At 41.3% G+C, this 24762-nt stretch overlaps 1 gene segment (V, D, J or C); it reads right to left on the bottom strand.

Moving 5' to 3' along the window:
• Window positions 1–6996: 6996 nt before the first annotated feature.
• LOC138841086 (T cell receptor delta constant-like) lies at window positions 6997–24314 on the bottom strand. The segment is given in 5 exon segments: window positions 6997–8484; window positions 10381–10494; window positions 10851–10916; window positions 11580–11858; window positions 23771–24314. Coding segments are annotated over 4 exon segments (585 nt in total).
• Between the last annotated feature and the right edge of the window lie 448 nt (window positions 24315–24762).

Raw genomic sequence — 24762 nt, 5'->3', positions numbered from 1 at the left:
AAAGGCTGTTTTAAGCAATTTTCTCTCTCTCCCAGATGCAATGATAACTGGATTTCCAGTTGGTATCTGGGCATGGACCTCCAGGCTCTGATGAGTCACACATATTAAACCAAGAAATTGTGTTAGCCTCCAAGGAAGAAGCATGCTATCCTTTTCCTCCCTGCTGGGCAATGGGAAGTGCAGACAACAGTCACCCTGAGATAGAATCTCATAACTCTTAGGCCAACTCTATTGCTAGAATGCGAGACCTAGAAGGGAACTTAGTGATTGCCTAGGCGAAAGTCCTTATTTCAATAACAAAGAGACTGGAACCCTGACAAATAAATTTGCTCAAGGTCATATGTGTAGGTAGGGACAGAACTGGGACTAGAATTCAGGACACTTGAGGCTCAGTCCTGCCTTCTGCTGCTTCCTTCGTATGCCTTTGAAACAGGGACTGCCTTTGGATCATTTCTGTCCCTAGAGGGCACTATTGGCTGGTCCAAGGGATGAGTCTCCCGTGCACAGATCCTATGAAGGAAATTGTGGCACATACTTTATAATTTTTGAGGAGAGAGAGAACTTCCTCATTCATTAAAAATTCATTTCTAAGGCTGCAGGCCACAGCCTGCAGTTGATAGCAAGGGAAATGGTCCATGAGATCCCAGTGATGCCAAAGAAAAGATAGAGATGGAAAAATTTGCCCTTTACCAAAAAGATAATCCAACAGAGAGTTGGCTCTGATTATTCTCTCTGCAGGACTCATTACAGAGATGACATCAAGTGCCCAAATAGCAAATGCAAAACGGCATGGTGCTGCCTCTGTTCCTGCTCCCATGAGGGATACTGCTTACAGACATACTATTCCCTTCCTCCAAGTGTAGTTGTAGCATCAGAATCCCTCTTACCAGTACTTCAGGGAGCTGCTACCTATGGTGGCTGAAATACAACTCATTTTCCCTTCCTGACTTGGAAGTCTGGTTGAGAAATCTGGTTGGCAGGAGACAGGCCAGACCCACACAGTTCCACAATGAAAAGTATCACTGACCTGGAGGGAACAACCCACAGATTATTCCAGAAGTGGCAACGTGCAATGCTCCTTCTTCCTTGCAGCTTGTCTTCAAACACTGGCTTTGCACAAAAAATTAAAAATAAAAAAAAATGACAGGATTCTTCTTGAAGAACAAGCATGATTTTCAAGGTCTTCCCCCAAATGATGGGTTCCTGGTAGCTACTGTCCTGCCTCTGGTTGGTGATCGAAGACATCTTCTGTCCCTTGTCCTTCTCTGGTATGTTTCCTGTTGTCCATTAGGGCCAGGCAAGCCATCCCCAGGATCTTGGAATGGAAAATGCCACAGGAAGAAAGTGATACAGAACCTTTTTCTGGACCATTTGCTCTGTCACTCCATATTCAGATGTTTCTGTTTCATTTTTAGTCCCCCATTTCTATTCTTTCACAATAGATCCCATTGTCTATATCCAGAATTAATCCAAATAACTTTCTCTACATCTTTTACTGTTGCTTTAGACTCTTGGAAGATGAAGATACTCATCTATCCCTCCTAGGGTGCTGTCTCATACACTGGAAGATAAATCCTCTTTTAGTGACTGCTGGCAAACAGGCCTTTGGACTAACCAAGAGGCAGCTGCCACTCTCAGGGTTGAGCAGGAGAATGGAGATAGAAGAGCAGTTTTGACTTAAGATGTAAATCAAGAATGTTTTCCTTCTCTGATCTATTTCTGTCTACCGATAACAAGGCCAGTTTATGGAGCTGAGATAATTAGAGCAGCAGAGGGCGCTGCAAGGTCAAAATCAAAGCTGTCTACCTCAAAGGACAATGGGGGAACAATGGCAGGTGTGAACAAGACTCATATCCAAAGTTGGCTTTGTTTACAAAATTCCTTGGCCCTACTTAGTTCAAGGTCCCTTTGGAGTGGTGGTTTTGGGCTAATTAAAGGCTGTCTTGTTTCAAAGAGGGTGGGTGGATGGGTCCTGCAGAACTACCAGTGCCTCAAGATCTGCTTAGTGTGTGGATATCAAAGCACTTAAGAGGGAGCATTGACTGAAGGAAATTATATCTGGAGGGTCTCTTCTATCTCTGAATTTTGAGTCCACTCAGTCATATAAAAGCTATGCATTTTGGAAGACCTAAGGACAATGGTTTTGAAGGCTCATTTCTCAAGCTCCCATTGTTTTTCAGGATTTGGGTAGAGCACAGCTGGCTTAGGTCTCCCAGGAGCACAGGACTAAATGACAATGTGCTTGCAGCACTGACAGCAAATTAAAGATGCAGTCTTTTTTATTTTTATTTTTACTTAAAAAATCATTAACCAATACAACATGTCTGTTTCCAAATTTCATGGCATTTTTAAGCTTACTTTTTAAAAGCATACATTAATACTACAAGGGTACTATTCGTGTGCCAGTTCATAGATCTGTACAGTACACTTTGAACAAGGACATCCCCTTTATTTCCTTAATCCCCTAATGACTTTATTAAGAGTGTGTGTATGTGTGTGTGTGTGTGTGTGTGTGTGCGCGCGCGCGTGCGCACGCCTGTCAGTCCTGGGCTTGAACTCAGGGTCTGGGCTCTGTCCCTCAGCTTTTTCCATCAAGGCTAGTGCTCTACCACTTGAGCCACACCTCTGTTTCTAGCTTTATGGTGATTAATTGGGGATAAGAGTCTCACAGACTTTCCTGCTCAGGCTGGCTTTGAACTTCTATCCTTACATCTCAGCCTCCTGAGTAGCTAGGATTATAGGCCTGAGTCACTGGCACCCTGCTAACTTTATATAACTGTTATTATTAATATTGTTAGTATTATTTTGTGCTTGTACTGGGCTTGACTCAAAGCTGGCATTTACCACTGGAGTCATACTTCTACTTCTGGCTTTTTGCTGGTTATTTGTAGATGAATGTCTCTCAGATTTGTCTGCTTAAGCTTGCTTCAAATTTTAATCCACAGATCTCAGCTTGCTCAGCAGCTAGGATTACAAGCATGAACCCAGTGCCTGGCTTATTTTTTATGTACTCAGTATCTTTCCACTGAGTAGCTTTGGTGAGAATAATGCTTTAGGAACAATATTCATCTATCTGTTTAATATTTCATGAGACTCCATCTCACTCTGTGGCTGGGAATAGTGGTACATGTCTATTATCCCACAAGTCACAATGGCTTGGTACAGTGGGCCATGCCTGTCATCCTCAGTGACACAGGAAAAGCACACATAGGAGGACTGAAGCCCAGGCCAGCCTGGGCATAAAGCAAGACCTTATCTCATTCAAAAATAACCAATGCAAAGAGGGGATGCAGGTGTGGCTTAAGTGGTAGAATGCCTACTTTACAAGTTGGAGGCCCTGAGTTCAATTTCTAGTACTGCCCCCTGTCTCTGAAAAAGATTGAAGACCAACATTATCGTGAAAATGATAATTTCTTTGGTGCATTTACCTAAGAGTCATGGCTCAATTAGTCACATGACTGTTGGGGGTGCCCGTCTTCCTCCCTTCCTTTCCTTCACATGTCCTTCCTGTCAAAAGTCCCCAGGTGGTCTCAGAGATTTCAGAACCCTCAATTTGGAAAGAAGATGATTCTTATTGTGGGCTTCAGCCTTTTTTTGTGTGAGTGTATTCCTTTCTCTTGTTCTATACCCTTTGTGTCTTTCCCTGACTCTTCAAGGTTCAGCCTCTTTCTCTTGAACACCTACGTTTCAGTTGTTCTCTGCCTTTGGCTTTCTGTGTCCTCTTGTCTCTCCCCACTGAGTTCCTCTGTGTAGGCTTGTGCTGGACTCAGTACATGGGGAGTGAAAAATTTACCATTGTCTCATTTCTCCTCTTCACAGACAAGGGCATGCTGTGTAACCAAGTGACTCAGAGTTCTCTGGACCAGACGGTGATAAGTGACAGCAAGATAACATTGTTCTGCACTTACAATACTACAGATGCAGACCTGGCTTTATATTGGTACCGCAAAAGGGCAGATCAGTCCTTTCAGTTCATCCTTTACAGGGATAACTCCCTATCTTATTATGCAGATTTCACTGAAGGACGATTTTCTGTGAGGCCAAGTCAAACTCATAAAACCTTCCACCTGGTGATCTCCCCGGTGAGGACTGAAGACAGTGCCACTTACTATTGTGTTTTTGGAATCCACTATGATGCAGGTGCCCAGGGAGTCTGCACATAAATCCTCAGAGCACAGCAGAGCCAGCCTCCTCCCAGAGAAGGCCATATGCCGGATCTGACAACCTTCTCTTAGTAACTCTGTGTCCCAGCTTGGTCTCAGGAAGTGTCCTCCCAGAACTGCTCACTAATCAACAGATACGGTTATATCCAGGAGAACTCTGGTTTCTCAGGAGGAGAACACGTTCTTCCGCTCACTCAGTGAGACCTTTCCACTGAGTGTCATGTGGTTGGCATGGAAGAGCTGCAGGCTTGTCTTTGTGTTTCCAAGTCTGTGCTGTTTTGCTATGAGGATACCAGAATGGTGCAGAAGGCGATTCAATCTGCCATCAGTAACATCTTTATTTTAACCTCCAACATTGCTTGTTCATTGTGGTGAATTGTTCTGTTTTCATTTTAAGAATCAAATTGGCACAAAGCTAATTTAATCTCCCCCACCTCCCAATTTATCTTCTTTCTGCATCTTATGTCTAGCACCTTAATTCTCCTGAATGTTCTCTGATACTTCCATGTTACTTAGTTGGGGAAACATTTTTCCTTCCCTAAAGAACATTGAATCAGGTACTGGTGGCTCACGCCTGGCATCCTAGCTACTCAGGAGGCTGAGATCTGAGGATCATAGTTCAAAGATGGCCTGGGCAGAAGAGTCCTTGTGAGACTCTTATCTCCAATTAACTACTCAAAAAGCAGAAGTGGAACCATGGCTCAAGTGGTGAAGCACTAGCCTTGAACACAAAGGTCAGGGATAGTACCTAGGCCCTGAGTTCAAGCCTCACAACCAACAAAAAAAAAAAAGAAAAAAAAAAAAAGGAAAAAGGACAAGTTATTCTTTTTTTTTTTTTTTGGGTCTGGTCGTGGGGCCTGAACTCTGGGCCTGGGCGCTGTCCCTCAGCTCTTCAGCTCAAGGCTAGCACTCTACCACTTGAGCCACAGCACCACTTCCAGCTTTTTTCTTTTTGCTTATGTGGTGCTGAGGAATCGAACCCAGGGCCTCATGCATGCAAGGCAAGCACTCTATCACTGAGCCACCTTCCCAGCCCAAAGATAAGTTATTCTAATACAATTGTGAATCTAAGAAACCCCAGTTTCCAAGGCTTGGAGTTCAGTAGTCAGTCCAGAGGTGAACACTTCCTTCAGGGGAAACTTACTATATGATATTGAAATAAACCTATCTTTAATCTCTGAGACTCAGCCTCTCTTTTTTCTACTTCTATTTATTTTTTGTATCTTAAAAGAATCGTAAGAGTTCTCAGACAGCAGGTGGCTCATGCCTGTAATCCTAGCTGCTCTAGAGGCTGATATTTGAGGATTGAGTTTTGAAGCCAGACTGGAGAGAAAAGTTATACTTCTAGGGCTGTCTGCTGTAGCTGCAATCTAGGAGGCTTTGTCAGGAGGCATTCTGGGCAGCAGTTGAATTGTACTTCCCTAACAGTGGGAGGAGTAGCCACTGTTTGGAGCAATGGAAAAATCATGAGGTGAGGGAGTCACTGGCCTTGGGCAAGTAGCCCAGCCTCCTGGGGCTCTGAGTATGTCACAGGTAATGGCTGTACCTCTGAAGGCAGCTAAATCCCCTCAGCTCCTGCTTTAAATCTTTTCTAGAATCTTCTTTGGTGCAAGAAATTCATGGTCCTGTCTATGTGCTAGGATTTTTTTTCCTGGTGAAGTGGGCCAGTCTGTGTCTTGGTTATTGCTGTTAGAGGTCACTCCTGAAGTTCAGCCTGGCTGGTATTAAGATGAGTGAGTGCCTTGTCTTTGTTTGGGGACTGTCTTAGGCTCATGTAGTAGGCACTATGGGCTGATAGTGCTGAGACCTTGATTCTGCTCCTGGTAATGCCTTTTGCCTCACCAAGTCGCTTTGGACATGGAATCTATTTTTTATAAGGGGATGAATGAAAAAAAGGATGCTTTTTTAATTCCTAATAATTTTAGAGTAACATTACAATGTGACAACAAGTTAACCAAAGTAAATGTCTTGGAAACTATACATACAGGGTGGACTTGTGTGGATTTTTTTTTGTTTTTCTCCATGGAACTGGCTTGTCCATCTGCATTATCCTGCATGCACGGAATCAATGTCACTGTCTCCTTTGGTTTGGGTGGTAATGGTGTGGTATAGGACTTTGTAGTTGGTGATGTCAGGAGGAGGTGCCTGGAGAGATGGTAGGAAGAAATGATACAGAGGGAGGAGATGGCAGGCAGAGGAAGGCAGCGGCTGGGGAAGATGGTGGCAGGAGGGAGTGGTGGCAAAGAGGGAGATGATAGCAGGCAGAGAAAGTGTGTGTGTGTGTGTGTGTGTGTGTGTGTGTGTGTGTGTGTGTGTGTGTGTGTGTAGGCAATGGCAGGGGAGGTGGTGACAGGCAGGTGAGGGTGCTGAGAGGGGGAAATAGTGATGGGAGAGGTGGCAGAGGTAGGTGGTGGCAGGTTGTGGGGGGGAGGTGGTGGGCTCCTTCACTTGTCACCTCATAGCTCCATCCTTCATAGAGAAGCTGAGGGAACACCAGTGAGACTCACCAGGGCCTGCTACCTTCACTGTGCACCTGGTAAAGGCAGTGGCCTAGGTGAGGTGGGAGTGGGAGGGCCCAGGGCTGAACTGAGTGGTAACAGCCACAGCAGGGCTGTGGCTCCCAGGCAGGAGACTCAGGCTGGGGGCACAAGGGGCTGAGGTGTGACCTATCAACTCAGTTTGGCTTCTTACTAACACTGAGTTCACAGAGCAGAAACCCACTGCCTCTGTTAGTCTGCAATGAATAAAGCCAGAGACAAGGTGCATTAGATACAGTTTAATAAATGCAACTCAGGTAGGCACTGAAAAGAAAGGCAGAGACCACCAACACCAGAGGCCAAGGCAAATGAATCATATCCAGTGATCTCAAACTTCCTGTGCACAGACTGGTAGCAAAGACAATAAAGATTTTATTGTTACAGGGAAAGATAGAGGTCATTCCTATCCCTCCCTCCAGAAGGGAAGAAAAGTGCTAGAGAACAGGGCGCTTGTCTTACATCTGTGCACCCCCAGTGTAGTGCCAGGGGCTGAGAGGAAGTCAGTTCATGAACATGAAGTCAATCCACAGGAAGAGGTGCCATGCTTTACCTCTGAATTTAACTATCATTTTGGCTAGCAGAGTAGACAGTATTTGGATCAAATTTTAGAAACCTCATTGACTCTTGGTGTAATTAATATACACTGAAAAAGAAAAAGAGGAAAGCAAAACAAACTTGTTTAGATGGGGAGGGAGGGGACCAACCAGAGGGCAAGGGGATGGTAGGCTGGGGGGAGAGTAATGGAGGGGTGGGGTTGATTCAGATATATTTCATACATGATGGATGAATGAAATCTCCTTTGTAAGACTAAAGTATACTAAATAATAAAAAAGGAAGAAAACACGTGAGCAAGCAAACAAGCAACTCATTTACCTGAATGAAGAAGATTGGGGAAGCCAAATGTAATTTTGTTTGGGAAATACTAAGAAAAGCAGAAAGCCCTCTAAATAATTATCTTCTGCCCCAGTGCTGCCATGAAAAATCTCTGGTGTGGCTTCTAGAGCAATGTGGAGGGCAAACCAAGTCACAGAAGGGGAGGATGTAGACCTGGCCTTGCAGCTTAGTGCTCCATGCAATAGAGTCCTTCATCTAGGATGCTGGCCTGGCAGCCGAGGCTAGGTGGAACAGAGCCCTCCATATTTAGAAACAAGGATGGTTGCTCTCCTTCTCGTAAAGACTATTTTCTTCATGGAGAATGGTGCTGGGAACCTACTGTTTCCTGCTTCCTATTTCTGGAGATAAAGAAAGGGAGTCAGCTGTGTGGCTCAGGGCTTTAATCCTAGCTACTTGGGAGGCTGAGATAGGGAGGATTTTGATTTGAAGCCACTTAGGGCAAAAAGTTGGGGAGACATTTGTCTCAACCAATAGCTTGGCTATGGTAGAGCACCTATCTAGCAAGCCTAAGGCCCTACTTAAACTTTAGAACCTCTTTAGAATAAAGAGAAAGCAAAAAAGAGAAAAACAAAAGTAGAGGGGAATGAAACATTGTTTTCCAAATATATGTTATAGGAATTAATACGATAGAGCTATATTTATATATCACTCTAGCCCTTTATAAAGTAGCGTATCATGTTTGATCATAAACTCCCATTTCTTAAGGTTTTTACTTTGGTAAAAGACTAGAGGTTGAACTGGGTTTGTTGCTTTAAAAAACTGGTTTAAATTTAAATAAGGCTATGACAGGTCAATTTGAATCACCAAGAAGTCTGAAGTCTAGCATATAGCATCTTCATAAGCTTTTGTTTTTTTTTTTCAGGTTGTATATCCTCCTCATGCCAGTCAGCCTGCAAGTGAAGGAGAGTTATTATAGAATAACGGACTATAAATGTTGGAAGAAGTTTTAAGGGTTATTGTCTGTGGTTGGCTGGTACTTACTATGCTGTACCACTGCAGACATTACTAATCAATTTGGAACGTGCCACTCTGCACATATTATCCAGCTAGTCCTATAGTCTGTCAATGTCATGAAACACATTTGCTCTCTTGTAGTCATTCTTAAAACCAGTCCCAAAAGCAACTTGGTTAAGGTAACGTAGTGAGTTAGTGACACAGCCACTACATTACCATAACCAAATTGCTTAATTATTATTTTATTGGCCAAGTAAACTGAGCATGTTCATAATCTGGACCAGACTCCAAGTCTATGGCTGCCCCTGGAACAGCAACTGAGACTGATGGAATATTTGGGGGTATTGGAGAGGAACAGGAGGAGGAGCTTTATAGGCAAACTCGGGCCCTGATTTGAATTCTAGATAAAAGATTATCTCACAGTCTAATGAAAGTAACAGGTAAACCTCAGCTCCAACTTTGTATGTATCCTGAGTAGCTAACAGTGGGGTGTTTAGTACTAGTGGAGATGTAGGTTCATCCCCAGTGCAGGTTGGTCTATGTATTAGAGTCTCATGATTAAGGAGGGAGAGCTGACATTTTCTTAATCTGGGAAAAGGCAAGTTTTACTTCCTCTAATATTCTTTGGGCAAAGTTTTACTTAAAGCTTTGCAAATAACTATGTCCCCTTGGCCAAATAAAATAGTAGGTTTTGTTTATTTGTTTGTTAGTTTTTGTGATACTAGAGAATGAACCCACAGCTTCATACTTATTAGGCAAGGACCTTAAGTAGCTAAGATATGCCTCATGTTCTTTTGCTTGTATTTTGCTTTTGATACAGAATCTCACTAACCTTTTCCTGGCCTAGCTTCAAATTCATGATCCCTCTGCCTCTGCCTCCCAATTAGCTGAGATTACAAGTATGCCACCACGCCAGGTTAAAATAGCAACCAAAGAAGCAATTTTTCATATTTAACTTTAATTTGCTCCTTGTGGGTGGATGTGGTGGTTATTGGCTGATGTATTAGAAAAAGAATACTTTAGGGTATGCATTGGACATCCGGCATGATTTTAAATAAAAGAGTAACAAGAGATGAGATGTTGAGTGGCTGAGACAGTTTACCTTGGTTTCAGTATGTCTTTGTCTCTATTTTTTTTTTTTTTTTTGGGTCCGGTCGTGGGGCCTGAACTCTGGGCCTGGGCGCTGTCCCTCAGCTCTTCAGCTCAAGGCTAGCGCTCTACCACTTGAGCCACAGTGCCACTTCCGGCTTTTTTTTTTCTTTTTGCTTATGTGGTGCTGAGGAATCGAACCCAGGGCCTCGAGCATGCAAGGCAAGCGCTCTACCACTGAGCCACCTTCCCAGCCCATTGTCTCTATTTTTTTTTCCTCACCAATGTTTCTTGGTCTATAGCCCTCCCTCCCTCCCTCCGTTCCCTCCCTCCCTCCTTCCTTCCTTCCTTCCTTCCTTCCTTCCTTCCTTCCTTCCTTCCTTCCTTCCTTCCTTCCTTCCTTCCTTCCTCCCTTCCCTCTGTTCCTCACTCTTTCCCTCCCTCCTATCCAAAAGAAGGCTTTTGTCGGTACTAGGGTTTCAACTCAGCTCCTCACTTGTTTGGCTTTGCTTGCTCAGCTGGCACTCTACCACTTGAGCCATGCCTCCAGCCCAGCATTTTTCTGGTTAATTGGAGGTGCAGTTTCTCAGACTTTTCTGCTCTGGATGGCTTTAAATCTCAGCTTTTTGAATTGCTAGGATTACAGATGTAAGCCACCAGCACCTAGTCTGGTCTACTACCATTCTTAAACCCCACATATAGTATAATTTGTGTGGAAGTGAGAATAAGTAGCTAATTCTTACCTTAAAAGAAAAATAATTTAGCTGTCAAGACAAAATTGACAGCAACACTCTTGGCAAGCAACATTCGTAGTCCCAGCACTGTGAGTGACATCATGTTCACCTTCTCTGTGTGAACTGTAATTGAATAAAATGAACATGTGGCTTCAGAGAATTCCTTTCTCCAATGTCAATAACCCTTGTTGAAGTCTGCCCCAAATCACCCTGGTTCTTCTCGGTCCACATGCCCAGCTTGGTGCCAGCCAGCACTCAGGCTTCTCAGGCTGCTGTTTGTACCCAGCCTGACAAGCTTTGGAAACCCAAGCTTGTGGCCAGGCATTCTCTGCTGGGACAATCAGAGGTAGAAAGGAGCCAACTGGGCTCAATATACATTTTGTTTTTTTCTAAAACCTCATGTATTTTGGTCCCAGATGACAACTACCAAGTTTGCTTTAACCCTTAATTTTGTGGTTGGCCCTTTATTTTGAACTCACCTCTTGATTTGTGGCAGCTCTCTGAGGTTTGGGTCCTGTTTTCAATCTCTGTTTGTTTTACATTACCTGGAACAAACATGGGTGATCAAAGTTACACTAGCAACAAAAAATTCTTAGCATTTCATGGCTTTAAATCTGGAGGAGACTTAGAAAAGTAAAATTGAGGACCAGAGGGTGTAACTTAATTATGGTCATGTTTCCATAGCCAGTACACCTTTTATTTTTTTCTTCTGGAGACCAAGATCCAGACATGTTGTAAAACATAGGCAGAACCAGAATTCTTTTATTATTTTTTGTTTGTGTGGTGCTGAGGAATCGAACCCAGGTCCTCTGCCTGCTAGGCAAACACTCTACCACTGAGCCACCTTCCCAGCCCCCAGAACCAGAATTCTTATCCCTATGAAAGGATGGGTTGCCCTTTGTTTTGAAATGTACTGCTGGGTTTCATTGTATATGAACTTTGGATGTAGGACAGTCATTTATATGGGAGAAACTGTGGATGGAGAAGACGAGAGATGGATGATATGGGAAGAGCTTTATTTTAGAGAAAGCTAGGAACACAGAGCATGTCCTTCTCAGTGATAAATACCTTACATCTTTCCCCCATGCCCCAGCATGATGCTAAATTGAAAAGGATCTGCCCAGAGTTTACATCTCAGGGCAGAGTTTGCTTATCTTTCTCCAACTTTCCTTCCCCAGAGTTTCCAGTGCTTTGAAGCCAGTACCTACCCAAAGAACTTGTCTTCAATTCAAAGTCAGTGGAGTGCACGGTTTTGTTGTTGTGCTGAACTGAACACGTCACTGAACTGGAATCTTCATACTGACCGAGCTTGATAGCACTGTACTTCCCACTGGGAGAGATGACTACAGCAGGGTCAAATTCTGCTATCTTCTTGGACGATTCAAGATGTATCTGTACATTTTTGGGATAAAAATCCTTCACCAAACAAGCGACTTTTGTTCCATTTTTCATGATGAAAACAGATGGTTTGGTAGGAGGCTGGATTCCTGCAAATACAATCAACTTGTTTCAGGGAATAATTACTTACAACTTCATGGGTATTAAACAGTATTGGTTATTTCACTTTTCAGAGAGTCAACCCTGTAATTCAGAACTTTGTGGGGTTTTTTTTGGATTTGTGTGTGTGTGTGTGTGTGTGTGTGTGTGTGTGTGTGTGTGTGTGTGTGTGTGTGTGTGTGTATGTGTGTGTGTGCCAGTAGTGATGCTTGAACTCAGGCCTGGACAGTGTCCCTTAGCTTTTTCTCTCTATTACTTGAACCACAACTCCACTTGTTAATTGGAAATAAGAGTCTCATAGACTTTCTTGCTCAGGCTAGCTTTGAACCTTGATCCTCAGCTCTTAGCCTTCTGAATTACAGGTATGAGTCACTGGCATGTGGCATTTCCTGCATCTTGATAGTGCCCTGGGATTGTTAGAATTTCCATGAAAGTATGGCTAAGGTAAGAAGTTAGCCAGACTTGTAAGTAGGACCTAGTAAGGGAGATAGCCAGAAGCAAAAGATAGAAAATAAAAACTACAAAGAAGTTTCTGGATTATCTGGGTCTCAACAATCTATGATTTATTCATCAATCATTTGAACACTGAGGTTGGCTTGTGTATCTGTCTACACCAATTTGTTTGTTTTAAACACTTGCACACTTCGAGGGAGATTCTGAAGGTGCTTGTACTATGGACTGTGTCATTGGAACAATCAAGGATCTGATAAGATCTGACATGAGGTTGTCAGTGCTGGAGTCTCTGGAGGGCATTTTTCTATTTCTGGGGCTATGTGAATCTGCTGAAGGTAAGTGGGACATCCCTGTATCTTTTGGAAATAGGTATTCTTTTGTAAGGACTGAATGATTGTACAATTTTTGTTGAATCTCTTATTTTGGTGTGGGAGGGGGAAATTTTTGAGACAGGGCCTAAATATAAAACTGAGGCTGACCTGTGACTCACAGGCTTATCCTGATGTCACCTAGCCTCCTAAGTGCTGGGATTACAAACATGTGCTTCTTCTTTTGAGTCTTTAATCAGAGGATAACAGCTATCATTCTTAGAAAGTACTTATAGACATAAACCAGTTAAAGCCCATTTCTTGTTTTATTTCAAGAACAGTAAAATGTTGGTCCCACTAATTGGGTTTCCCACTGGCTCTCTCTTCATTCATGTCTACTGTTTCTGCTACTCTGAGTATGCATCTTTTTCTTTCCTTAAAACTAAGAAGCTCTGAGAAAGGTAATAATGACTCTTTCCCACTGTGCTTTATTGAACATTCTGATTGTGATAAGTTTTGTGTCTATGGAGACAAATTCTTAGGCCATCTTCAAGTAACTGCTAAAGAAAGAGCCTTGCTAGTCCCTGGAATCACGAAAGACAAATCATCTGTGAATATCATCCGTGTATATTTCCAATCTTAAGATTTATTTCTGAGTTTCAATATTAATTGCTCCTGTGAATATGGCTCTTAGTATTTATAACTTTGAAGAGTTTAGTTTCTTGATATCAAATGAAAAGTAAGTTAAATTCTAGTGTACTTTTATCATCTGTGGTCTATAATCAAGTCATTAATTATTACTAAACAGAAAGTTTTGGAAATATATAAACTGAAGAGAAATGACCAATCCTTCCTTCCTTCCTTTCTTCCTTCCTTCCTTCCTCCCTTCTTTCCTTCCTTTTCTCCTCCCCTTCCTTTCCCCCAACTTTTTTCTTGTTTGCTTGCCAATATATCAAGGCTTTATCTAGGGCCTGGTGTTCTACCACTTGAGTCACACTTCTAGTCCAGCATTTTGCTGATTTGGAGATGGAGTCTGGCAGACTTTTCTGCAGAGCTGGCTTTGACAAGAGGTCCTCCAGATCTCAGCCTTGTAAGTAGCTAGGATTATGGGTGTGAGCCAGCAGCACATGACTAAGAAGTGATTTTCTAATGTTCACTCTGAATCTGGGTTTGAAGTTCAGCTGTGAGGCTAGTGATAACAGAGTTACAACTAAATCTGTTGGTTCTAATTGGTTGAGAATTTATTAGAAAGGCAGATTCTACTGATCACCAGTTTATAAATAGACTGTGGCTGATTAGGGCTTTCCTGGGGAAGAAGATGTTCTGAGAAGCACCCTCCATGCTCCATTGTAATTCTCCATTTTTGCTTAGCCAAGAAGCTCAGCTAAAAGATTGAATTCTGTTCTGATCACTCAGGGCATGATGTGTACTCCCAAGAATCTTAAGTATCTGACTTAAAAAAAATCTTTCTTTCTTTACTTTAGTTACAGACAAGAAAGGATATTGAGATTTTTTTTGAAGGTTTTTCCTGGAACCTATTTTCAGCTTGCGTGAGAAAACCTCTAGTTTGTTTTCTTGCATAGATAAAGCCTTGATAGCAGCAACTGATAACCCTAGCATTAACGGCTGGAGACCACAAACCTGGCTCCCTCAGCCTCCTTTCAGAATTGTGCTAATTTTTGGTCATGGTCCTGTCTTGGGTTTGGTAAGTATTATGATTCATTTTCAAGGGAGTTATGAGTCCAAAAGAAAATTTATCTATAACAAAACAGAACAGAACAAAACCAACCAACCAAACTGAACCAAATGCAAAGTTGGTTATTTAAGGATAAGACTCATTTTTTTGGTCTGATTTATTAGGGCAATTAAGATTTCCTTCTTTCTATTTTTGTGATAAAGTTGCTTTAGGTAGGCAGGTAGGCTTCAAATTCTCCATTAGCTACCCAATTGCTGAAGTTACAAATGTGTGCTACCACTACTGGCCACTTCGTTGGGATTTTAAAATCTAAATTCATCAAGCAGTGTCAATGATCACTTAGAGCTGGGGAAATTGGTTTTCAATAATTTGAAAATATGATTTAACTGACAAAGCACATGTCTGAAGAAATGTGCACTTAGGATGTTGAGCTCTGAATTCATTAATCAGCATTTCAGAAAAAGTATAATACATAGTTTTTATAAAGTATTTTTCTCAGATCTTCTTTCTTTTTCTTTTTTTTTTTTTTTTGGGTCCGGTCGTGGGGCCTGAACTCTGGGCCTGGGCGCTGTCCCTCAGCTCTTCAGCTCAAGGCTAGTGCTCTACCACTTGAGTCACAGCGCCACTTCCAGCTTTTTTCCTTTTGCTTATGTGGTGCTGAGGATTCGAACCCAGGGCCACATGCATACAAGGCAAGCACTCTACCACTGAGCACCTTCTCAGCCCCTCAGATCTTCTTTCTAAATGAAGTCTATATGCTCAAAATCATTGAAAAAAAGTGCTCTATTTAATCAATTGCTTGGCATCATGGTAACCAAAAGGAATCATTCATTCATTCATTCATTCTTTTGTTCTTTCTTTCCTCCTTTCTCAAAATGCACATATAGTTGCCATATGTATTCTAATCTATTTTATATTTGCCTTAAGCCAAAGTTTGAAGTTTTCTACAAGTGAATATAAGACTTCAATTTGAAGTTTGTCTCCTGAGAATAGTCTGTCTTCTCATTTCGTGAATATAATTATATTTCAACATGTGTTACAACTGCATTTGTTTGGGCAATTGTTATTTTATATTCAAACTTTCTTCTTTTATGAGTACTAATTCACTGCCAAGATTATGTTCGGGTAAACAATACAAAAAGAAGTGCCTACCTTTTCTGAGCAACTCTTTCTTAATTTATAAACTAAGATAACATCTGGTTTAGATTCACACAGAGCACCCAACTGGTCCCTTGAGAATTGTGACATCTAAATAAATGTCACTCAGAATCTCAAGACTCTTTGATAATGTGGGATTTAACTTGAGCCTTGAAAGTCTGCTTTACATAGTTACTGTGATCAGGCTGACCACCAGTTTGCAAAGATTCCAGGCTTCAAGATATTTGTGATTTGCTGGGAAGTGTGTATGACAGTCAGCATAACCAAAATGGACAGAAAGATCAGGAAACTTCCTGGGGAATTTGAGGCAAAGTGTCCCTGCCATTGTGTTCCTTGCATCATCTATATTATACTATATCAGTGTAACTCTTTCAGATTGCTTTGTATTTCATGGGTCACCCTAATGATTTAAGAAATAAGTAGGGAGTGTAATTTTAATCTTTAGAGACTTAAAATTAAGAGTAGTTACAGAGTTTCTTCAGTTCTCAGTATCTTCCCTCTGGCTCACTTCACATCTACAACACTCCATCTCCTAATTGCAAGTTATTTTACTCAATTAGGACTAGGAATGTAAACTGGATGTCAGTCCCAGGACTCAAATTGTCCACAGAAACATAGAAAAAAAAATCAACTCACCAGGCTCCACAAAGAGTTTGGTTCCAGTTCCAAAAAACATCTTTTGGGTGTCCCAGGAGCCCATTGCGATGCTGCCTTACATGTTATCAGCCTGTGGCTGGCTCTGGGGCCTGCGCTTGAACATCTGTGCTTTGACTGCCAGCCTATAGGGTCAGCCTAGAGACCCCTCAGCTCAGAGATCTACAAAGCTACCCTGCATGAGATCAGAGGGCTGAGGGCACAGAGACTCAATTCCCTTTGAAGATAATAGTTGGGAGTCTAGATGGGAAGGTAAGCACAAAGTTTCTATCCAAGAGATGCTGAGTGAGGGCTGAGCCAGGGCAGGATAGTGTGACATATGATTGATAGTTGCCTTTAGGGTAAAAAATTGCAACTTCCAGTTGGTTGAGAGGGCTCTCCAATAAGAGTATAGTAACTTCATTTAGGGATGAAACACCAAATGTTGGTAGTTTTTACACTGAATATCAAGGACAGGAATGTTTAGACACATACTCATGCTCTACTTCTCTGGGGTCACAAATTCTGCTTTTTGATTAAAAACCTAATTCTTCTCCCCCATCACTCAGAGTTTCATAGTAATAACAGATTGGCTTTCTAATTTCCTGAGCCCAGTGAAAGGCTTTCTAAGGACCTGATGGTTGAATAGGAAATTGGTTGCCGACTGTGTGTCATGATGTAGGTCATGGAAACAAGTGCTTGCCTTGGTTTCTTATTTTTGTTTTATAATTTTTCTTGACTCTGGATCTAAATACACGTCTCAGGAGTATATAGTAATCATGTGAAACAGAACTTTCTCATGAGTTAGAGCCAAGCAAAAGAGAATGCCAGTTATGCTGTCAAACTTTAAGAACTGGGGTACGGGGTACAGGCTTGATCTGAAATTCTCATTTCCTCTACCTGAGCTGTGCATCATCAGATTTCATGCTCTTACTGCAGGTAGAAACCAGAGAAACAAGTAAAGTATCATTGGGAAGTGTGGTTTATGTCCACAGAGGCTAAATATCAGTTTCATCAATTTCCTTTTTCCATAAGACTCCCAAAGGCACAGCCTCAATGATTTGATTCTTATACTGAAGATAATTCTGAATTTCAAGTGGAAATGATTTAAAGGGAAGATGAAACACAATACTTTTGAGTCAGATGCAATTTGCCAAACATTCATCAGACTGCAATCAGCTACAACATGATTTGGTTTCCTTACTTTTCATTGCTCTAGCATCTCCCTTCTAAAGAAATAGAAACAGGAAAGAAGAAAAAGAAAAGAAAAGAAAACATAACCAAATTTTGCTATTTTCCTGCAACAGTGGGAAATTAAGAATCCTTACAAATTTATATTATCTTCTAAGAGGCAGCAGAGACTGCTAACAGAACCTGCCATTTTTAGGATCGCCAGCCTTGCCACATTTGTGTCCCTTCTTTATTTCCTCTGAAATAAGCAAAATCAATACCTAACCATGCAAGAGGCAATGCTAGCCCCACTGGGCTTGACATTTTGGGAAGCCTTTGAAAGACTATTGTTCTCTGGCCTGATAGAGTGATTGACTCTTAGCATCCCGCTACCTGAATATAGTCCCTGGATTTCAAACACTGGAAGAGGACAATGTCTTCTGATGGCACTATTGCTTTTCTATTGTTCTGGACTTGGTGGCTGTGTTTCTACATGACTTGTAGGCTCCTGAGACCTTGTCCCAGGTTCAGGGATGACAGAAGAGTCGAACATGTAACTTCTCTCTGCAGACACAGGCTAGGATAGGACTTCGGAGAGCATTTAGTCTGAGCCAGATCTACTGGTTTTATGTAAGTTCTTAGCAGAAAAGGTGTGTGTGTGTGTGTTGTGTGTGTGTGTGTGTGTGTGTGTGTGCGTTGTGTGTGTGTGTGTGTGTGTGTGTGAGAGAGAGAGAGAGAGAGAGAGAAATAATTCTACTTAACTCCTTCTTTAATATTTTTCTTTGTAATGACCCTTCTTCTTACTATGATTACTTTCCCTCATTAACAGCAGAGAGACCATCTTCATCCAGAGTTTGCCTCTTCCATGGTCCTCATACGTGATCAGGAGCCCCAATGGGAAGCCTAACCTAGATTTTATTTTCAGTTGTAGAAATGTCACTATTATTATGTCTCAGCCTAGAGTTTCCAAGTATATACAATACATGCTTCAGAGAAGTGGAACACATTTGCCCTCAAATATTACTCTGATTCTTTGCAAGAATGTGTTTGTAACCTAGAATCTTCAGTCTTCTCAAGAAACTTCTCCATTCATTCAGTGCTGTGCTATAATTATAAGGGAATATAAAGGCTGAGCTATAGTAAAATGCATAATTTCTTTGGTTCCATGACAGACTGAATCCTGCTTCCAAAGATGAGTTCTGCTGTTACAGTACTACCTAGGCATCAATACCAAACAAAACAAACTCAAGCCAAAATAAAACTAAAACCTTCCTACCTATTCAGCCTATAAAACCCTATCAGTCTATGCATCTGTTTGGATAGGAGTAAATAGGAACAACGAGCATAGCTGAAGACATAGAATTTTGTAAGAGTTTCTAAGACCTAAATATTGCATGTTTGCAACTTGTTTATCTCTGTTATCTTCTGACTGTTGATATTTAGGAAAATCCAGGTTTTCTGCTAATAATGTCTTAACCTGTCATTTCTTAGATTGTGCTCAAGGATCTTATTTTCATGGAGAAAGGAATCATTTTTTTTCCTGAGAGTTATTGAATTGCCATAATAGGTATAAATATAACCATAGTCTCATGTACCAGAAATACCTAAGTTAGAGGGGGAGGGGCATTGTGGCTGAAGCCAGAGTCACTCATGCAAACGACTTAGGGGTATATCCAAAGGATTATAATAATTATAGATGAATTTATTGATATGAACTGGAATTATTAGATTCATCTCACAGATAATGTCACCAAAGCTAAAAATGGTTAAGGCCACAAGTGGCTGGCTGTGATTCATCCTCAGGTATCTGGAGCCCAGTTTCCATCCATTGAAGCAGAATGGAAGGCTGGAATAGCCTCAGTGATCACTTGTCTAAACTTCTGTGACTATATAAGGGCTAAATAAAAGATGTATAGACAGAGCTTTGATCTCTTTCCAATGCTTTCTTTCCCCCCCCTCCTATTAATCACAGAATTTCTACTGGCTCATAGGATATTCACACATTGGACTTCACCGCTTTGTCTACAAAATTACTTCTAAGCATTGATCTGGGGACCATTAGGATCACAGTGTGTTAGAACCAGAGGAAACCTTGGGAACATTTCAGTCTAACCACAGGGAAATGAGAGTTCAGGGAAGTCACAGAACTCATCAAGAAGAAAGATTAAAACTTGTTCTCTGAAGTCTTGGTTTCACTTGGTCCTCATGACACCTCATTCTCATGACCTAGGTTTGCAGTATGGATCTGATTATACTCATGGCCTAGATTTGTATGTGGTGAATATACCAATGTAGAGTAAGCTATTTCTCTGGAGTCAATGAAGCAGAGAGACAAAAGTGAAGACTCTCTAGGAAGAATATAAACCAAAACAACCACAACAATAGCCAAACACACCAGGTTGTCCACTGCTCCCTACATTAGTACCCTTTGTTCTATTTCTCTGCTTTATTATTTTTTTCACAGAGTTTAGCATCACCTAAAATACAACATATGTCACTGTCTGTCATTTGCTATTAGAAAGTAAACTCCAAGGAAGCATGAATATCTGTCATTTTTTTCATGCCAGTGCTTTGACATCTAAAATAATGCTTGGCTCATAGTGACACTGACATGTCACAGGTTACGGAGCTGGGGCTCGGGTTGGCTCTGCAGATTTCCAGCTCACTTCCACTTTTATTTCCTTTTGCCCTACATCACAACTGACTTGTCCTTTGAGTAATGATTGACTGATTGATCCATATAGCAAACATTTATTTTATGTTTTTTAGTGCATTTGTGGCTACAGTTAAGGAAAACTCAAAGTCTTTGCCTGTGTGGAGTAGAGGGGACAGACAATAAATCAACATAAATTTCAAGTGGACCAGAAGACTTTATATAACCCAGCAGAAGGGATCTGTCTGCAGAATGGCAGGTGTGGTAGGAGAAGACCCTGTTGGAGTAACATTTGAGTAGCTACCTGGAGAATGAAGGGGAGACAAATCTGTGGGAGATAATAGCTTCAGCTGAATGTAACCACATTCAGGGAAATGGTCCTCATAAGTGAGACAAAATGCCAAAGATGCCAGGCAAGGCCAGTGGCTGGGAGCAGTGGGCCAGATACTGCTTGGATTATGGAAACACATTGATGACCCTAGGGTTTTATGGACTCCTTTTCATTGAGGAGAAGGTAGGTAAGTCTGATCACTCTCTGGATCTTTCTGTACTTTGGGCTGTCAGGCTCCAAGGGTGCAATGAATGGAATGGGCTTCTTCTGGGAATGGAGAATACTTCTTGAGTAACTAGTATTTGGAAACATATGGGGTGGTTCCATAATGAAGAGAGTGGTGATGATGTGGCTGGAAGGAAGGTGGGGTAACTGTTGCTTCAGATCTCTGGAGCTTGTAGGAAGAATCTGACTTCAAGTTGAACTACAATCCTAAGAGAAGAGCAGCAGTCTGGAATCAGACATATGAATCCAATTATGGCTTTGCTAAGCTGTGAGACCTTGGGGGAAATGCTTCTGAGATTCAGTTTCCTAAACTGTAAAATGCAGTTCTACAGTTACGGAGTAAATGCCATTTGTAAAGTGCTTAGCTAGGTGGTTTGACACAAGGTGGGCACTCGAGCAATGGTAGTTGACATAGTAATAACAGACAGCACTATAAGTCCACCTCATGGCCCACCTTCAGGAGGATGTTTCTGTCTGTGACTTTTTTAAAAGTTCCTGCCAGGCCAACACTGGTAGTACACATTTATATTGTGCAATTCATCACATGCTACTTTGTACTTTGCTGTTTAAGTTGAGTTGTATCCCCTGGCTTGTTCTACATAGAGGACTGAAATGTGTAATTGCATGGAGCAATTATGCTGCTTGGGAGCCCTTTAAGTAAGAACATGAAAGAAGGTCCCAGAGAGAGGAAGTGTGAAGAGATAGCACACTTCTGAGAGAATTCAGGCCTCAGTTTGCAGTGATACCTTTTAAATCCAATATTAGCTGGCTAAAAAAGAAGATACATTCAGTGAGGGGCTCATACTTGTAATCCTAGACACTCAGGGGGTTCAGATCTGAGATCACAGTTTGAAACCAGCCTGGGCAGGAAAGTCTGTGAGACGATTATCTTCAATTAAGGACACACACACAAAAAGCCAGAAGTGGAGCTATAGCTCAAGTGGTAGAGCACCAGCCTTGAACAAAAAAGCTCAGGGACAGTGCATAAGCCCTGAGTTCAAGCCCCAAGACAGGTGTGCATGTGCGCACGCATGCATGCGTGCACACACACACAGACACAAACAAATTAATTCAAAGATTCTGGATCCCAAGTACAATCAGATGCAATTAGCTTAGCATTTCCCAAACTTCAATAATTAAGTATCCATCTTTTCTCTCTTCCTCTCCACCTTTCTGTTTTACTCTATATGTCATATCTATCTGTCACAATTTACTAAATACTTTTCTTCATATGGACTCACTTTTAAAATTTAATAGTATAATTTCTGAAAATTAACTTTAAGTAGTTGTACAAAAGAGTTTCAATTAAATGTTAGTTTATGAGAGCATAAACTGATGATCATAAACTGATTTATGGACCAATGTATCTTGATTGATGTCACTTCCTTCCATTGTCCTCCCCCATCTCTCCCAAATGTATTCACTTTTTAATTTAAAACATAATTAAAAGGGACCTGTAAATAATATGAGTTTGATAACCTACTTGATTCTGATACTCATGAAAAGATAAAGCAATTTAAATGAACAAGTCTATGTAGGTACTAGAAAAATCAGATGTTATACTCTCTACACTTGGGGAAACATCGGCTCAAGGAAGTCAGTAAACAGAGAAATTCAGTCTATTACTTTGCTGGGACTGTGGATAAACTACTACTTTAGTGGAGTGTGTATGTGCGTGTGCGTGTGTGTTGCTTCCAAATAATTAGTAAGAAAATTTCAGGTGAAGAAGTTTCAAAGGCAAGGGCTTGGACTAGTCTAATTCATAAAATATTATTAAGATTTTGATATTTTTTAAAAATGAGCTTCTCACTAGGGGAAAGTGAAGGAAGTGATGACATTGTCCAAAAAAAGTACCTGATTTATGAAACGAGAATGCCTCTGTACAACACATTAATAATAATAATAACAATTTAAAAAAAGAAGCACAGTCCCAAGCATAGGGTCTTTTTTCTTCCACTAACATGCAAAAAAAAAAAAAGAAAAGAAAAGAAAAAAAAGAACAAAAAGAAAAAAAATAATAAAATTTATATTAAAAAATTGAACTTCTCCCCTTTGACTGTTACATAGCTTTCCCACTGCAAATAAAGCCCCTGCCCAACACATCTCATAGTATGAGAGGTTTGGGAATCCTTACCTAGGCCGCTGCTTTTCCACCTCTGCTCGCAATACTTTTCTTCTTTTACTTCATATAACCTGCACTGTCTTGTTCCTGACTTTTCTGAGGGAGTTTACCCCATTACACTTCTCCATCCTGCCTCTCCAGAGCCTTCTCTTAGCTTTGGAAAACATAAGTTGAATGTCAAGGCATCAGGGAAGGGTCTATTGTTTCTTCTCTAAGTGGTTTGGAAAATTTGGGATCTTTAATCTCTATTGCTAAGCTTTTCTAGGACCCTCTTAATGGTTTAAAAATTCTCTTATTACAATGGCTAGCTTAGGATTCATATTCACTTTTGTAACTGGAAGCTTTTGCCAAGTGGAAAACATTATCTTTTTTTTTTTTAAAGCAAGTCACTGGTTGAATTCAAATGTCATTTAAATGACAAGAAAAGATGTTTTCTATTTTGAGCACAAAACTTTTAATAACTTTAGCACTGAGTCATTTATGACAGTGAATTAATGTTTCCATATTCTCCTTTTTCGCCCATATTCTCTTTGTGAGGAAAATAAACAGCAGTGCTTAGGCAGCTACACTGGCTTGTGTTCTACAGACACGTAAGCATTTCTTAATTGGAAGAAATGCTCCAAAGAAATTGGAACTCACTTTTTTCTGCGAACCACAATGTTCCTATTACTCTTTAGTAATGTGGTTTCACTTACAGCTCAAATAATTCGAAATAAGTATCTAGAACACCTTCCTCTTTTTACAGAGAACTGTACCTACAACATATTTATAGCAAATGACTTCTGGCCTCACCCTCCATGCCCATAACTTTCCAGGTTCTACCAGGAGCACGCATTTGCCTACAAAAGGTCAGAATTATTCAATCTCAAGCCACTTTGATGAGATCGCCCAGGTTCATGCAATAGGCCGAATTCTCTCAGGTATTTCTGAGCCCCAAAGGTCGTTTTATATCCCACAAATACTGTTTATTTTTTTCTGACACCTTCCCCACTCCCCATGGAGGAATTAACCATAGTTTACCTTTTCCCTGGAGTCCTGGTGGACACTGCTATGCCACTGACATGATTACTACCCCTTTCACATTTTCTGATGATTTCTGCCTCATTAGTTAGAAAGCCTCTTAACCCCAATTCCAGACAAATAAATTACTTACTTGGTTCCACAGTCACTTGAGTTCCTTGTCCAAAGATAAGCTTGTCGGTTGCACAGTCATTGAGAGTGCTCCCAAAACCCCAGCAAGTGATGCCACCTTCCTTCCTCCTATGTGTTTTAGGACCCATTGGTTTTCCATATGTAATTCCTTGAAAGGTGGCACTTGTTGCCTGTCCAACAGGTTCACTATGATTTAACAACTGCAGGCAGGGCCAGGGCTGCTTTTGGAGGCTTTAGTCTGAGGAGCAGGTAGAAGCTTACATTCCTGGGGTGAATGTCTCCAGCACAGCCCACGAAGAAAGTTTTCTATTTCATTGCCCATTGTTTTAGACTGTTGACATTTTCCAGACACACAACTAACTCTTAGCCCCAGAAAGCTGGTCCATGGAGCTGGTGGGTCTTGGGCCCATGATTACTCTACTCAAGACCTTTACAGTCACCATATGGTTACTGATTGTCTACAGACAAATCCATCTTCAAATTCACCTTCCCAATTTGCAAACCCAAAGCTCCGATGCAAATCTCTCTAGGGACCTGGGCTCAGAAATCCCATAAGAAATGGCTCAGGTAAGTCTTTTTTCTCTTTTCAGTAGAATCAGCATGAAAACATACAAGGATCATTTTTAACAAAACATCTTCATCTATCTTGTGTTCTCCATAATGTGCTGTGTAAGTAAATGTTGAATTGCCATTTTTACCCAGGAAATAGCAGCAAGTGAGAGGCCAGCCACGGTGGTCATTTCTCCAGGTCCAGTCAACTTCCTGGCATCCCTTCTGGTTTGCAGAGCAAAGGAAGGAAGGGTACCTGCTGTGTTCATCCCATGTGGCACCAGAGGGAGGCTGAAGCGTTCCCAGGGAAATGCTGCTTTGGCCCAGGCAGTTTTTGTACAGGTCTCTGTGGGGTTTGTAACACTGTGCTCGAATCCCCCCAGTCACAGTACTACAGAGCTTAACAAAAACCTCCCCTCGACATCGTCTATCTGTGTCTGAGAA

This window comes from Dipodomys merriami, unplaced genomic scaffold (assembly GCF_024711535.1).
Source record: "Dipodomys merriami isolate MVZ:Mamm:240054 unplaced genomic scaffold, mDipMer1.0.p SCAF_1, whole genome shotgun sequence".
In the NCBI taxonomy this organism is placed as follows: Eukaryota; Metazoa; Chordata; class Mammalia; order Rodentia; family Heteromyidae; genus Dipodomys; species Dipodomys merriami.
This window is presented reverse-complemented; position numbering and strand designations above follow the sequence as displayed.